Consider the following 17,852-nt stretch of genomic DNA (forward strand, 5'->3'; position numbering starts at 1 on the left):
GACTCCATATTAGCTGGAGGAATGTACCACCACATCCAGCAACAGTGGCTTTTTAAAAATGAGTCATAATTTTCTATGATTAAAAATTATAATAGTAATAATATTATAACATTTTTACAGATGCCAGAAGTAGTTCCTCTTTACCTATCCATTTGATTTTAAGTGGCTTTAGTGAGAAAATATATTTTACATATATAAAAACTAAGAGGTTGCCCTCTGAAAATGTCTTCATCCTTTTTCAATAACTTTTCCAGTTCCTTGAACCCACCAGACCTATAATTTTTCTTTTTCACATATGATTTTATCTGGAAAAATCCAGCATTCGCTTTCTTCAGCTTCACCTATACATGTAACTAGGGTAATAAGCTGAGATAAAAGAGTAAAACATAGACAGAAGGTACACAGACCTAACTTCATGACTGTCTTTTTTTAACCTTTCTTTCTTCTGTGCTCACAGGAACATGGGTATTTGCTTTCCAAACTCAACTACTTAGCTAGCAACTTCCTCTCTTCTCGACTCCTTGTGTATGAGAATTCCTCAACTGTCTCTTCCCCCTCAACATCTTTCATCTCTTCCTTTCTATCACAAAGCATCTTACCCTTTGTTTGCAAACATCTGGGCTTCCTGAATAGGGTTCCAAATCAGGGTCAAAATTCTTGAAGCCATCCTTTTATCACACACTCAGGGTCAAAGTTGGAGTCAATTCTTTTTTTCCTTTGCCTCTCACTTGTATTCAATCATGAAATCTATTTGAAAACCCTGAAACCTTCCTCTGACCTGTTTCTGCCTTACATTCCCAGTACCTGCTCCTACAAGATCTGATATCCCACAGAGGTTTCCACTCCATTTCACGTACAGTTGCCAGTATCTCTTCATGTCCTGCTTTTCTCACTCTCTACACCTGTCAAATCTTCAATGAGTCCTTATTATTTTTCAAGAACAAAGTTCTTTGCTGTGCACTAAATATCCTCCCAATCTGACTGGAAGCTACACTCTACCTTCATCTTTCATAAATCTCCTAATGCAGACCTCTACTCTTGCCTATTTGATTTACTTATTGCCATCTAACTATCTCCTTTGCTCGCTTTATATCTCTTTGCTTTTATCTCCCCCATCTCTATATTTAATTATGCATGAGTAACAATCTCTACTTTATATGGTCAGGTATAAAAGAGGGAATAGGCATGTATTAAGTAGATGACGGCAATGATTGCTGGCCTCAAGAGTCAAAGCTCATCAGAAAAGGGAGAGGACAGTGTCATTTGAAGAGCAAATACCAAAGAGGGCAGCACTAATCAGTTCTGACCAATTATTCTCACAGAGGAAGGCTGACCCAGTGTCTACAGATCCTCTAAATTTTTAGAAGCAGCCAGAAAGCTGCATTTATTTGAAATATAATTTTAAAATACTAGTCACTAATTGAAATGTGAAATATGATACAGGTCAACAAAATGTGTGCCAAATAAAGTATATCTGCCAAATGGAGGTGGCCCAAAGGTTGCTACTTTCAATTTCTGGTTGTTTCTAAATGACTCCTTTATCAAGAACCACCTTAATGTTCTTTTATGTTCTCTTCCTTGTGCTTGGTCCCTAGAACATTTCTGCCAATACTAATTTCTACCTTTTTTTAGTTTCCCACATCATGTACACTCTTAAGTAGTTTCATCATTTCACTACATGATTCAGTGTAAAATATAATTCATTCTTACTCTGTAACTTTTAAAATATTATCTCTCTGCACCTAGAGAGTAAGCTCCTCCAGGACAGGAGTTGTATACCAAACTTTCCTATAACACTCAGCATCCTCCCAAAGCACATTCACGAATAAGCATTTATTTAAGAGTATAAGATATATCTTGGCAACTTCAAAAGTAGACATTTTCTGAAAAGGAAATATAAGCTCCATTTTTTTGACAGCAGTCTTGAACATCTGTCATCTTTTTCAGCTATACACATATGTGTAGGAGTAAGCTATCTTCCATGAGACTTCTATAATATACACATGCCTTTAAGAAGCAACATGCACAGTCTTCTTTAAATATTCATCAAAACAAGGCAACAGAACATCCCAGTGTGTCAGAGCATGGCAATGGAGACAGACTGTTTGGGTTCCTATCTGGACTCTTTAACACTGCCCATGTCACCTTAAGCAAGTTACCTAACTTCTCTGTCATTTGGTATATGTCAAAAGAATGACAATATTACCCACCTCAGAGGATAGTTCTGAGAATCAGTACATGTAAAGTTCTTAAAATAATGCCTAACACAAGTAGATATTCAATGTCAGTTGTTATTTTAGGTTAGAAAATAAAATTCATTTGCTGAAAAAAATCCTACCAAAAATTTAATCTAAAGTACATTTAAAATCATTCAGAAGTATTATGAGTAAAACTAGTAATAGTCTTTTCAGGTTTACACTCAGTCCCTACTCTATACTCTGAACACCAGCACTATACTATGTCTGGAGATAAAGTGCTCCTATACCACTAATCTCATATACTTTACAGATTTTGCTCTTACTGTACTAAAATATGTGTTTACATACATTTGCAGGTAACTTCAGCAGCCATACTGTTATTGGCATGGAATAGACTGTTATTGTCTGTTCGAATAAACTATCCCACTTATTAGACAAGGGTGGTCTTTAAGTATATAATTTTCTTTATTGAAATGTATAGGTAAAGTTATCTCTGAATTTCTTCAGACTGTCTTCCAACTAAAGCAACTGTAATATAAAAATACCACATTAGGGAGGAGGCTTTGCTGCTCTTTATATGATCTGTTCTAATTCATCTCCAAACAAATGGAAACCAATATATTATAGTATATGCACAATTCAAGTTAACTGATTAACTGAACACCACAAACCTCCTGGGGGTTCAAACAAAAAGGACTGTATTTTTCCTAATTTGTTGACCTCAGCAGAAATCTCTTAAAAATAAATAAAATAAATTCTAGAATTTTCAGCTATTAAAAGTCTACCCATCAAAATGCCAATCATGTGCCCAAATCAAGTCCTTCTTTAGGGCATCATCTCCTAGGGATATCCAGGGCCATGGGAACATGGGGAGGGGTGAGTCCTTATAGCATCAGAACCAAGAGCACAGGCCTATCCAAGTCTCTTTGTGCCTTTTGCTGATTTCATCCAATTTTCTTTTTCTTGCTAGGTAGGTACAGATCACAGCACTAAATACACATCTAAAACATTTTTTGCTGCTTGCCAAGGAGAAGACAGTTAACAACAACTCTGGCTTTAGAAGATCTGCTCACGAGAATGTGGTTGGGGAAGGGTGAGTGCTTAGTTTTAAGCTGATTTCTGGCCTTTCACAATGTCTGAAGCCTCTGGTTTAGTCATAGAAGACAGCAAGATAAAACTAACTGCCCACGGTTACGTCTCTCTTTTGTTGGTCCCTGCTAACTCTACAAAAGAGTCCATGACTTTTCTCAGGGGAATGCCATAGGAAAGGGTGATATACAAAATATTTAACAGGGGGACATGCCAATTATCATAGGGAATGTGGCTGCAGGGCTGGAAGATCCCTTTCTGTGTCCTGCAGTTGGTGGAAGAATCAGGGGAGCTTAGGGATGCTGGCCAAGTTGTGGCAAGGGTACTCAGGGGATTGAGTCACAAGCTTTTTACCAGTAGTAGAAAAAACACCTGTATGTCATCTCATTAAACTCAACAAAAACCAGCTGAATGCCACTCCTGCCACAGGGTGTGCATCAGAGTACCCCCAGCAAAGGCATCTTAATTATATTTTTCCCTCTTGTGAAAGACTGTTCCAGATCTGTTCTCTATGAATTCCACCCCATTGGCCTCTTGTCTGATCAAACCAATCTATTTTCTATGTACTCACTTGACCCTTGGGAAACACATCTTTACAATGCTAAAACTAAGAATGTAGCAGGCCATTCCAAGTTTCTCACTGCTGCCAACTTCCTTTGGTCTCTTTTGGCCTGGCAGATGCCATAGCAAATTTATGTCTAAAACATTTCTTGCTTTTTGTAAAGAACGAGAAGATACTTCTTGAATGTTTCTCCCTCAATCTTTAATAGTGGTTCTCCTGGATCCCCTACAGGTCCCTTGATGGGGCAGGGGTAAAGAACAGAAGTTACTTCTATCCTTTCCTCCCAAGGAAAGAGAAAAGCAAGATATGCTCCAGATGACCACAACACCCATGATGTCTCCTCACCTAGAATGACTTAAGGGTTATAGTGGGGATGAGAGGCCTCTCAAAATGTAAGGGATACTAACTGGATTATAAACCCCATAAGACAGGTCCAGTCAAAATCGGAAGGTATTTCTTGACGAATTTCCCCTTGGAATATATAAATTTAAAGCTGTCTCCTCAGATTCCAGGTAATAGCATGAGGTCTACTCAACAGGAAAAATCCTCTTCAATATCTTATTATACTTACTTTTTTTGTTAAGAGGCACCAGAATAATTAAATATTCTATTTTGCTAAAAAAATAGGATAAAAATTAAGGATACATTTATCTACTAGTGATTATTTGACAATGCTGATTAATCCACTGTACATATATATATGTTTAATCAGAAGGTGGAAAGGCTTTAGGATGTCACTCTAAAATGTACTCTTGGTATTGTGGCATCATATTCATGTGGTGCAAATAATAATGTGAAAAGAGTTTCTTGGTAAATTATTTTTTAGCAACCCTGTTTCATCAAAAGCATATATTTTAACTCAAATATTATAAAAACCTAAGTCTGAGTATAAGCTGATTTGCTATAATTGGAATAGGCTTATTTCCGTCATTTTACCCCTTTAAAATATGATTCCAGCATTCAAACATCTGTTAAACCATAGCATCTGCTTCATATTTGGGACGCATCCCTACAAATTAGAAGAATGTTCTTTTTAATGAGCTCTGATTTAATAAGGAATCTTTTTTTTTTTATGACTGGAAGAAAATGAGAAGACAAATTCATTTAGCACTGCTCACAGCTAAGTATCCCAAAGGATCACACATTTCTAACAACAACAACAACAAAAAAAAAAGGTTTATAAAAATAAATATTGCATGTTGAAAGATAGTTTTATAAATTAGTGTTAATACTTAAGTAAACATTTTATGTTTATATGTATGTGCATGTACACACATAGACAAATTACATAATCAGAAAAATCAGAGGACCCATACACACATTATCATTCAAGGAAAATAGTTACTTCCTTCAAATGTCTAGTCCTAACAAATTTTGCAGTTTAGAAAATTCATGACCTCTGTCTCTTTGTTTACTAAGATTTGTTTACAAGTCCAACTCCAAAAGATCCCTCTTTGTTGGATCTTCACTGTTTCAGTTGTGTGTGAAGTAGTAGTTTACAGTGACTCATGCAGTTCTTTTTAGAACAATTCCCTGCTGTCTCCCTAAGTTTTTCTCTGAGTTTTCCAGCCATTCGAAGCCCTCCATTTGAGTCTGAATTTGTCTTACACAAGCAGCACGTCAGCTCAGTGTCAGACAACAATGGGCTGGTTTGTTCCACTGTTTGTATACACTACTATTTCAGGCCTTTGTATTTTTATATTTCTAATATGAATCTGGCTAGGCTTTAAAAACCTGATTTAAAGATATTTAAAACTTCCCAATGTTTATGATACAAACTACCATAAAATTTAGAAATTTTAGGAAATCGCATGTCATCTCATTAAGCTCAATACATTACCAAGAATATATAAAAGAACTGTATCACCAAAGAGCTCAGAGGAAACTCACTGGAAAAAAAAGCCAGAAAAATAAGAGAATGGGTTTGGTAGAAAAACTTTTTTATCATTCATTCACTCTGTACTTCGTAATTCATTGCAGGGAAAACTATGTCTATAGTGTCCTGGTGCTGAGAACATTCCTTCCACACGTTCCCTTGAGGCAGAGTGGTCACAGCCTGGCAGAGCAAGCCACTGTGCATGCCCAACAACAACTGCCTCTGGCACCTTCCTACCTGACCCATCACCCACCAAGGGAGGGCTCTGTCTCTTGCAGGCTTTATAAAAACACATTTAATATTTTCTCAGTGGAATGAGAGCATTTTACATCCATGTCACATCAAAAAGTACAAGTGTTAGATATTATAAAAATATAATGTTAGACTATGCCAGTGAATCCTTCACTTAAAAAAAATTAAAACATCAACCTGGTTTAAAAGTAATGCCTTCTAGAAATTTATAGATGGTTGAAGAGAACAGAGAAGAGAAAAGTAGTAATCCAGTATGTTAGTCAGCTTTTTCTCAAAGTGACTAAAATACTTGACAAGAACAACTTGGGGGAGGACAAGTTTATTTTGGCTCACAGTTCTAGGGTTTCTATGGTCAGGCGAGTCCACTGCTCTACGCCCAAGGTGAGGCAGAACAACACAGTGGAAGGGCATGGTGGAGAAGCAGAGCTCCTCGTGGTAGCCAAAAATTAGAGAGAAGAAAGCAGGTAAAGGACAAGGAAGATGAACCCTTCTAAGACACAACCCCCGTGACCCACCTGTTCCAATCATACCCCACCTGTTTATAATTATGACCCAGTAAGCCCATTTCACTAACAAGGCCCATCCTTCTTATAATCTAATAATTTCACCTCTGAGCATTCCTGCATTAACTCAGGAGCTTTTGCAGGACATCTCACATCCAAACTGTAACACATGGGCTATTCTGTGCTCCACTGGACTTACTTAACTAAAGAGACAAAAAAAACCTTATTTTAAAATATTACCTTTGAAAATAGATTTTGTGATATCTCTGCAAAACCTTTCTTAAGCTTAATGACTTCTAGTACTGAAATTCCTTTTTCATAAATTAAAGGTTAACTCTCATTGTTGAAAATTAGATATAACACATTTTATGGTCAAAGGTGAGATGTACAGTTTATGGAACAGTTATAATTATTTTGTGATTTCCACCTCTGCAGATCTTATCTCAATATATTCACAATAACTTGCCTCTGCCAGTTGAAAGAGTGCGGACTTCCCACAGCGTTTTACAGGCTCAGCACCACCCAACTGCGAAGTGTTTGAAGAGATCTATATCGGAAAAAATTGACATAAAGAACATTAATTATGATACCAGAATCTTTGCCTTCCATCTATATACATATAAGAAATTTCCTTTGTTTATGGGAATATTATTGCTCCCAAGTACCAAATAACTTTGAACATATCATGTTTGGGATGATCATTTTAAGAACTATTTTACTACTGTCATATATTAACTAATTAGAACAAATTTGGGGAAAAGGAACTATTTTGGCAGCTCCAAAATAAAAATAAATGGGGCTGGGGTTATAGTTCAGTGGTACAGCACCTGCCTAGTGTGTGTGAGGCACCGGGTTCAATTCTCAGTAGGTAAATAAATAAATAAAATAAAAGTTCATAAACAATTAAAAAAATAATAAAAACAAACAAACAAAAACAGGTGTCTCTATAGTGCCCATTTAATGACAAGAGTATTATCTTGCACATTCCAGGTTTTAACTCTAACCTTAAAAAATATATGCATTTCCATTTCTGTTTCATTGATTGAGTTTCCAAACTCATCAATAGGCCAAAAATAAAAGAAGATTTAGAGTTATTTTGCATTTCAAGCAATTGGCTAATTTTTAAGAAAATATTTGGGATCTTTGTGGAAAGACAGCATTCAAGTGAATCAACAGATTTTTTTGAGAATACATGCTAGGCAATAAATATGGTAGGCAATATGACAGGAGCTGAGGAAGCTAAAAGTTTTTTTTATAAACACTGACCCTGGCCATGTTGCAAGTACACTCAAAGACTGATAATCAAGGACAGGAATCCAAGTTGTACAGTTATACAGACCTATGCTATGTTGTGGTACAGTGATATACATAACATTACATTGACTGCATATTTTTCTGGCAATTTGGTTAAATGGTGTCTGGGCACAGATAAAAAATGAATAGCACTGCCTTATTTTCATATGAAAACTTCATTTTCAATTTCTAGTCTCAGTAAGAGCTGAGAAAGATATATACATTCTTCTCCTGGAGAAGTTCTATCATGGTTAGCTATGGTCTACACTTCCAGGTTCTTTGTGATTCTGAATTCTTTCCCAGTTCAGACAAAGCTGTTTCTCAATTGTTCAGGAGAAAATCCTGCCTGATGAATATATCCTTACAGGTGACACCCAGGACTCACAGGAGATTCTAGAAGTCCTAGAAGGACTAAGTGCTCACTGCTAGAGCAATTTCTCCCCAAGAAATCCTGCTGAGCAGAGCCTTTGTAGAAGATATATTTAAACATCTACAAAGCCCATCATAAAAGGTAAAGTTTAAGAAAGTCATGAGGACACTTTCTTCCACCAGGTGCAATCGGTTTTAACAGAGGCCTCCCATATTTACTCTGATCATTTGCTTTCCTTTAGAAGATGACTTATGGGGTTCAATCTTTCTGAAGTTTGGAATATTTTACTAATAAATGTCACTTCTACTTTTTTATATAAGCTACATTCAATTACTTATCATTAGACTGAGAGAAAACAAAGTCATTAATTACCACTGACTCTTAGTGACTTTAGGAATGAGGTAGTGAACATAAACAACAGTTCTTTGAATTAAGTTTGTAGAACTAAAGGGAGATGGCCTTCGTTACTTTCTGCTTTCTTTGAATTAAGGTTTTAGAACTGAAGGGAGACGGCCTTCGTTACCTTCTGCTTTGTGGATTTAATTCAAATAATGAACACTTTTAAGCCTCATTTACTTTACCTTCAATATGTAAACAACACCTGCCCTGTATTACATGAGACAATAAGATTTCATGTTAGTGAGCAGCACAGTGCTGAGGTCATAATTATGCTCTCAATATGAGATACAATTATTAGTATGAACATTGGTAAACATAAACCCTTTTAGTACAATTCCAAAAGTTGGTTACAAACTGAAATCGAGCAGAGTTAAAAAACTGTAAAGCCTGAGGATACTACTTATATTAGATTTAGTCATTTGTAGAATAATATACTTGCTGCACAATTAAGAATTGCTGAAGGACAGGACAGAGCGGCACTACACAGCCCAAGCTGTTTTTCTAGTTCTTCCACTGGCTCCCTCTGCTGTCGCTTTTGTTGCATAGGTCTCTGCTCCAGGGCTGTGTTTGTTTACTACCACATATCTTGTGCTCAATGCAGAGCAAGGCTCTGTGAAGAACTACAGACTACACAGATGCATTATCTGGTCTCCTTCCATTAAAGCACTGCTTCTTGACTTGAGTGGAGGACTGAAATGGATCTTTGCCTTCCAAAAGGAGCTCCCCATGATAATGAGAACAGCTTTTCTCATTGCCTCTGGGGAGGATTTTTACCTATTTATAGGTATAGGGCTGGGGTGAGATTTTATGCTTAAGGTTGCTAGAAACCTGATTTCCAAAATGGCATGTGGGGGAGGTCCAACACTTCCAGAATCTCCTAACAATAAAATTTTTGTGGAATGACTCAGTGGTATCACACAAAGATGTGTTTCCTAAAAATGTCTTTTAACTTCTTAATTGGGGTGGTAGGTTAGTGGAAAACTGGACAGATGTTAATTCTGATGGCTGAATCCTTACCTGAATTTCTCTGTGGCACCTTGGATTCTATTACTACAGTAGGGTCCTACTTCTCAGGTCACTCTCCTTTGCTAGCTCTTCTTTCTACAGTGTTCTTTAAATGTTGTTTTCCCCTCAGGGCTTTGTATCAGAGCCCTCTTTTTATGTCACACATATCCTCTCAGGACTCTCATCTACACTAGTAGTTTTGATCTTAGGCACTGCTTGCACAGTGCTGATTTCTCGTATTGCCATTGTTCACCTCTGCTAATAATCTCCTACTTAACAGACATGTATCCTTTCAGGTAAGAACAACATAGTTAATGTTAGTTTTTCAATGACTGTCCAGCAATGGAGGAAGTTCATGTTTGATGGTAGGTGGCATCACTAGAGGGTAATACTGCATAGTTATGTTCATGGCCATGCTTTTTACTTTCCTCAAATTGGATGGTGCTTGCCAGTCTATTAACTCCATTTTAGTCTCTACTTTGACTATTATGTGATAGTCAGATAAACAGTACACATCCATAAAGGTTGGCAAAATGCTGGGTGAAGGAGTACATGAGGTAAGGCAAAGAGCTAAGAAAAATTACCACTCTAGACATTAAATTACTAATTTTATGTTTGCCTAAGGTAGACAAATGCACCAAGGAAACAGGTGGTAATGATCAGAGTAGATAATGGTGGAATTTTTTTGCAAGCACAAGGGGTATCATAAACATTGTAGCCTTGGAGAAAAATGACTAATAATTGTTGAATGAATTAAAAAATCAAAGAACAAATGTACAATATGAGGACAACTGGTCTTCCTTACCTTTAAAGGAGTATTAACAGTTCCAATAAAATACATAATATGTCCACTAATTAGTTGCAGTGTAAGTATATGATGTTTTTATGAAGTGTACTATTCCATAACATATTTGGAATTCATGGAAATAAAATGTTTTAAATTTAGACTTAATGTTTATATCCAATTGTGACAAAACCTTAAATTTTTTGAGATTATGCTTGTACTTTTATCGACAGTATCTTCTAAGGAAAGTTTTAATGTCCAGATCTAAATTAGCTCTAAACCATCTAAATTAGCTCTCCATGTCGTTAAAGTAAATATGTAATTTTTCAATGCAAAGATCTACTCTACCACAGAGAAGAGAAGAGAATGCGAATTGGTCATGGCTTTTAGACCTGATAAATAATGTAAAACAATAGCTCCCTCTCTGGCATTGTGTTTGGTTATCAGTCTTCAGTAAACCAGATCTAAAAAGTGACTGATGTGTCATTCTACCTGTAAACAACAAAAGATGCAGACAGGGAACTCATTCTGACCAACTTAATGAATCAGAGCCTGGAAACACAGAGCAATAGCAAATTGGATGAGCTGAGATGAATCTGGATGAAATACGGATGTCAATATGGAATGAGAGACGGGCACAGAAATGGGATGGGATGCAAGTCTCTGCATTCTGTTATTTCTTTCTAGATCCAATAAAGTAGATATATTATTTTCTTCCCTTTAATGTAAACATTCATAAGGAATATATAAACAAAATGTGCTTTATTGAGTTTCCTGGTCCCATATAGATTAACTTCGATAGGCTTTAAAACTATGGTTAAGGAAAAAAAATATCCTTCTTTAGGTGAAATAAAACACACACACACACACACAAAAAAAAAAAAAAAAAAAAAAAAACCTATTTTAACCCAAAGAAGTGCCCAGGGCTTATTGGTTTTTAAAAAGTAGGTTTCTTGGACAAATACATTACACAATAAATAACCCATTTCTAAGAGATTGTATAGAGAAATCTCTCTAAGAGTTTGTATATGAAATTAGCAGGAATGGTTTCAAAGGATTTTGGATGCCTGGTTTTAAAATAACATTTAAAAATAAGTACATTAAAAGATCTCATTGAGGGGCTGGGGTTGTGGCTCAGCAGTAGAGCACTGGCCCTGCACACACGAGGTCTTGGGTTCGATCCTCAGTACCACATAAAAAAATTTTTTTTTAAAAGACCTAATGATTCCTAAGCTATATGAACATTCATTTCTAACTAAATAATAATCTACCAAATCCCTCTGAAAAGGGATGGGTATAAAGTGGTCCACTGGACAATTTAATTACATACTCATCCCTTCCTCTTTTCCATCCCTTCCCCAATGAGACCATACAGATATAGAAGAGTGTCAAAACAATCATAATTTAGTAATTTGGGGATTAAAAAAAGATAACTAGAGATAAATGTCTTAAATTGAGGTTTCCTAAAAGAAAACCTGATGGCGTACTCTCAGGCCCACACTTCCACTGATAAATCAAAAATTCTGGGAGTGAGGTTCACCTAGCCTTCTAGGTGACACTGATATACTTCAAAGTTTGTAAAGTTTTGCTACAAAATAATTAGAACAAGAATTTCATGAGGTTTTTCTGTTTGTCAAAGGTGATGGTGTATCATGAGATATAAGAGCTTTAGGTATATCATCATAGTAATTATAGCCCATTTTGTTTCTACTGCAATATACATGCTCATGGCAAATTTTAGTAGATAATTTTATTAGTTCTTCTAGCTTTTTGGGGGGGAGGGGGAGAGTACTGGGGACTGAACATGAGCACTTGAGCACTGAGCCACACTCCCAGTCCTACTTTATATTTTATTTAGAGACAGGGTCTCACTGAGTGCCTCTCCATTGCTGAGGATGGCTTTGAACTGAGATCCTCCTGTCTCAGCCTCCCAAGCCCCTGGGAATACAGGTGTGTGCCACCATGCCCAGCTAGTTAGTTCTTTTTAACTTTAAATAAACCAGCCCAGTATTGGGCTGACAGAAGGTCAGATCAAGATTGAAACTTAGGCTTCTCTTTGTCATAAGAGGAAAATGACTAGACATGTTATATATCCTTACAGTATCATGAACTTCTCTTCAAAAGATGCCATAATTTATTTAATTTGCTTAGAAATTGAAAGGGCTTATATCATCAACCTATGCAAAATATAACTAGGAAAAGTAATACCCTTAGAGTTGAGAATAGGGAATTGCATTGAATTCTAGAACATAATAGAAAACATTTTTTTACATTATCCATATTATTTTGGGTTTTCCATCATGCATGCCTTCCTATGTTACAAATAATTGAAACAGCTCCCAATAAGTTTTCAAATAAACAATATTATTAAACTTCTTCAAATCCTACATACTCTTCTTGTCAAAAACCAAAAGCCCTCAGAGGCAAGTGCTCTTGATCAGTGGGAAAACTCTCAGACGTCAAATAAGTTCTTTTCTTCCTTAGAAAATAAACTTAATAAAATTAAGAGACAAGGAACGAACCCTCTGGTCTTCTGAAGAGTGTGCTAAGCAGCAAAGACAAATTACTTTAAGAGAGGTACAGGATCTCTTTCTGCAGAATCACAAGATAGTGCCTGTACAATATCAAAGTAGGCCCTTGGAACTGCTGCAGGGCTTCAGGGGCTCCTAATGAATCTGATGATGGAATATCTTTTAAATAACATCTAATCATGCTGTGGACACCAACCAAGACCAGCTCAGACATCTCACATTGACATTTTACATTAAGTTGAATACTCTTGGTAGTTAATGCATATGCAAATATCAGGTGTGTCAAAGTTGAGCCACTATACCTTTCTAATATTCATGCTGCAGAATGGAGAATTTAATCAAACAGAATACATGGCAAATTCTGTTTTCAAGAAAATGTTTCTGAAAAGTTGGATGGGAATAGCTCAGTTATCAATATTAAAAATAACCTTAGCCAACATGCCAAAATTCTTTTTTAACTCTTTAAAAACTTATTAGGAACAGACTAATGGGTGTTGACAACCAGAGAAAAAGATGTGCTATTAAACAAAACCATTTTCCCATACACCGAAAACAACAGCCTATTAATCAGAATGGAAAATTATAATAAAATACTAATTTATTCAGATTCATCAAGCAAATTGTTCTTTATGAAATGATAACATTGTGTATTTTTGTCACCAGTTGTAAACAATAGCCCTCAGCAACTAAAGTGAATACTGTGGCAAAGAAGCCTAACACATAAGCAGCCTACTGCTGACACAAAGTCACAGTGGTTAATACAAGCATCCCAAGAGGAAGTAGCATTTTGGCGGGGAAGAGGGTAGATGAAAGCTTAGAGCAATTTTTTTCTCTTTTTTCAAAGGAAGATGCTAGATTTTCTCCTGCCAAAAGGATATCATTTTACATTTCATTTATGCAGTCCTCTTTATTCAAATGAATCACAGTAATTCAATACATCAATATTAAGCAGAACAGTCCTGCTTCTCATTCTCTCAATCCTATTAAAAATTGCTTACTTTCTGATATGCATTTTTTGTTGGAATAAAAAGGCAAAATGAGAAAGACCTAAAGCAGGCAGCATCTTATTTTCATAAACTGTATGAGATTTATTATTTGTCACACAGTGCTCAACAGGATGGAGCATATGGTTGAGGCCAGGGTTCTGTGGCAAAATCAAGCATATCAGATCTGCTTCCTCAGATTATCAACAAGAAAGTACTCTCTAGCATGTGCTCTGTCTGGCTGACAAACTGAAGAAATCTGAGATCCTGCAAGAGCTAACTTGATCAAAGTCGGGGATTAAACACTAATAAAAACACTGGCTGCAGCTACATCACACCGAAAGCTAAGTACTGATGATTTAACAGGTCATATTCACCACTGCATCTGCTTTGAGAACGTTATTCATGAATTATAGCACCTAATTTCACTACTGGAAACATTTAACAAATCGGAATCTTCTGGCTTTCATGTTGACAGCAGTTTTTCTAAGCTTTTAAAATAAATTAAAAACAAGGTAAAATAAAATAAATGGATTACTGGTAAGTACCTATTCTGAATGAGCTTAATGAATGTTTATAAAATGGGTATAAAATATGAAACTGACTCAACTATGATTATACCAAAGGCAGCAAAGAGCCATAAATATTCTGTGTATTACATTAATAATGGCAACAGCCATGCTTAAAGTTGACTATACATTATTAAAATTCCATTTCAGTAGTTTCTAAGATAAATATGTTTTCTGAGGGCAATAAACATTTAAAAAAAAAAAAGAAAGCTTTACCTCTGCAAACTGAAACAAGGCTGATGCTTGACACTGTTTTGTAGGAGCATCAGGGTGGGATGTACTTGAAGATATCTGAAAGGAAACAAGTTGTTTTTAATGTACTAGGACATTTTCCCATATCAGACTGTTAGATTTTGTCATATATTTCCACTGCAGACACTTATAAAGATTAAGACATGAATCATCACTTTCAATCCCTTTTAGAAGAACAGTATAAATGATAACAGAAGACAAAGGCCATGTTTCTAAAAACAAATGGTTGGAAAGAACCAAATGACAAAAGAATTTGGCTTAGTTGCCATGTCCCTTGTAAAGGTATCAGGTATGTATCAAACAGCAGTTAAGGAGACCTACTGAAATGAATTTTTATATTTCTATGGTTTTCAAAGAACATATTATTAAAAGCTGGAGACTGCAAGGAAAGCCAGTCACTTTCTCTCACCTCTACATTATTCCCTGCAAGCTGCTTTCTGCAGAGAAGCAGCTGTAAACCTGTTGGAGCACATGGATGTGGGTCAGGGTATCTGGGATTGAATTTTAGCTGTTACTCACCAGCTACATGACCCAAGGCAGTTCAGCTAAACTTGTTTTTCCCAACTATAAATTAATGATGGTGATAATTTCTTTTTTAATGACTACTGATTATGGTGAGAAAAATGTAAGCCATAAAGTAGATAGGCCATAAAATACACAGCCTGGCGCACCATCACAACTTAGAAGTTGCTCACTAAATATGAAAAGCATTTTCTTTCTTTCAGAACACCTGCATCCTTCAACTCCACACAAACAAAACATGCTTTTGTGTCTAACAATAGATAGAAGATTCTGTCACACAACACTTGATGTGTACCGGAAAACTTTCGTTTCCATTGTGTAATTGTGGAAGCCTCTCTCAAACTTTGCTGAAAGCCATGTAGAAATACTTTCAAGGACTTTGAGAGCAAGACAGTTACTAATTTTTGTCCCAATGTGAATAAAGCTTCTCTTCTGCTACAAAACAGGTTGAAAGTGAGTCACAAGAGCAGAAACCTTGGATATTGTAACTTCAGCCCATTCCCAGTCCCGCTAAAGCTTGCTTTCTTTATTAGTAACTGTGTTCACCAATTCCATGGAAAGGTCCTTACTAAGTAATGAATGCAGCTCAACCACAAAGTAACTTCTAGAAAACTTAGGAAAATGGGTAAAATATAGCACCACAGTGATATTTAGGGATGAGAAAGGATTAAGAGAAAGATTGAAATTATTGGTTTTATTAATTGTTGAAGACATTAGGAAAATTTCAATTCTACTGCATTTTTTAATAAAATAAGAATTTTTAGGAGCTGGGGATGTGGCTCAAGCGGTAGCACGCTCGCCTGGCATGCGTTCGGCCCGGGTTCGATCCTCAGCACCACATACCAACAAAGATGTTGTGTCCGCCGAGAACTAAAAAATAAATATTAAAAATTCTCTCTCTCCTCTCTCTCTCTCTAAAAAAAAATCTCTCTCTCTCTCTCTCTCTCTCTCTCTCTCTCTCTCTCTCTCCTCTCTCACTCTCTCTTTAAAAAAAAAGAATTTTTAGAATAAATCTCAATAAGAAGGAAAAAACAAATAAACCAGATCCTCTTCAGCACTTTAAATATAAACCAACCATATGAATGGATAAAATTAAATCAAATGTTTTGAAGACATCGAAGGGTAAAATTTTAGAACTTTTTCTTGTTCAGACATTACTGTGTTTGTTCAAATCACAAACACAGAAATCTCCAATGAATACCATGGGTAAGTGTGGTAGACTGCAAATATGAATCCACAGGATTTTCCTGAAGTTTTGGAAATTACAACCTCAGTAGGTCTTACTTCAGATATTACTTTTCATCTCTATTAACCCTCTACAAAACTTAGAAAAAGATAAAGTTTATATAAAAGGAAAAGCCTAACCTACAATACATTTCTTCAAGAATTAAATCGGTCAGTGAAAAAAAAAAAAACTGAATCAGTGCTATAATCCACCTTGTTTTCTGAAAAGCATTTTATGAGTTCCAAGCAAAAGGATATTTTTAAAAATTAATGTTGCAATAAGAAAAGATTTTAATTAATGACACGAATAGGAATGCCTAAAATGCCTGAAGAAATATTTGACCAGGGACCTTTTAAATAGAAGCAATAGTATTAGAAATCTCATTGGAATCTTAAGTATGCTGGAGAGATGATAAAAATGTTCATACATTAATGTGTCCAAAATTTCATAGGAATTTTTAGAGATTTCACAAGATCTTTAGGGTTCAGGGATCATTCGCTAAGAATCTCTGCTCTCAAAGTTGGGCCCAACTTCATCTAACACATCTGCAACTACAACTGAAAGAGACTACATAAAAACTAGGTTATGTTAGCAACTGGGGTGGGGGTAACCAGGGCTGAACTCAAGGGCACTCAACTACTGAGCATATCCCTAGTCCTATTTTATATTTTATTTAGAGACAGGGTCTCACTGAGTTGCTTAGTGCCTCACCATTGCTGAGGTGAGGCACTGGCTTTAAACTTGAAATACTCCTATTGCAGCCCTAGCCACTGGGATTACAGGCATGCACCACTGCACCTATGTGTTACATTAATTCTTATAGAAACAATGTGCAAAACAATTGGAATTCATGGAAGAGCTCACAGAGGCAGAAAAGTGACAGATGAGGAGTCTTTGCAGCAAATATGTCTAACATTCTAGTGATACCAGGAAGGCATTCAGGAATATTCAGCCTGCTGTGACAGTGTCAAAAATACATTTTTGAACTACAATATGTTCTCCATGTATAAAACTATGGCAGGATGGGCAAATGCCAGGAAGGATGAGACAGAGAATGTCTAAGGAAAGACAATTCAAATGATCAAGGGAAGATCAGGTGGTTTAAAGTTTGGGGTAGGGGGATCAACTGGAACTGATATAGGGTTCTAGGCTAAATAAAGATATTTTAGGAAGCAGTTTTAACCTATAAGCTTGCTATCAAGGATAATGTATTTTTTAACATAATCTCTTTGAACCAGTGTCAAAAGGCATTTTAAGAGAACAGGCCCAACTCATAAAATAACACTCTGAAAACTTCCAACCTTGTGCTACAGTTTCAAGTAAGAGAAACTTAAGACTTAAGACAGGGTTGGGGGCAGGTTTGGGAGGGCTTAGGCAAAAACCATGAGTTGATTCAGTCTTCCAATTTATCCAATCAGTGACTTACGTTTAATAACTAA

The 17,852-nt window shown here is 36.1% G+C and overlaps 1 protein-coding gene across 20 annotated transcripts in view; it reads right to left on the reverse strand.

Moving 5' to 3' along the window:
* Positions 1-17,852, reverse strand: part of Bbx (BBX high mobility group box domain containing) — a 257,863-nt gene that overhangs the window by 41,971 nt on the left and 198,040 nt on the right. For all 20 annotated transcript variants that reach the window (XM_078044297.1, XM_078044296.1, XM_078044295.1 and 17 more), the window contains 2 exons: positions 14,631-14,705; positions 6,947-7,027 (listed from right to left, as the gene is read on the reverse strand). In XM_078044297.1, the coding sequence (XP_077900423.1) occupies positions 6,947-7,027; positions 14,631-14,705 (156 nt within the window). The remainder of the gene's footprint in view (positions 1-6,946; positions 7,028-14,630; positions 14,706-17,852) is intronic.

The sequence above is a fragment of the Ictidomys tridecemlineatus genome, chromosome 3 (assembly GCF_052094955.1).
Source record: "Ictidomys tridecemlineatus isolate mIctTri1 chromosome 3, mIctTri1.hap1, whole genome shotgun sequence".
In the NCBI taxonomy this organism is placed as follows: Eukaryota; Metazoa; Chordata; class Mammalia; order Rodentia; family Sciuridae; genus Ictidomys; species Ictidomys tridecemlineatus.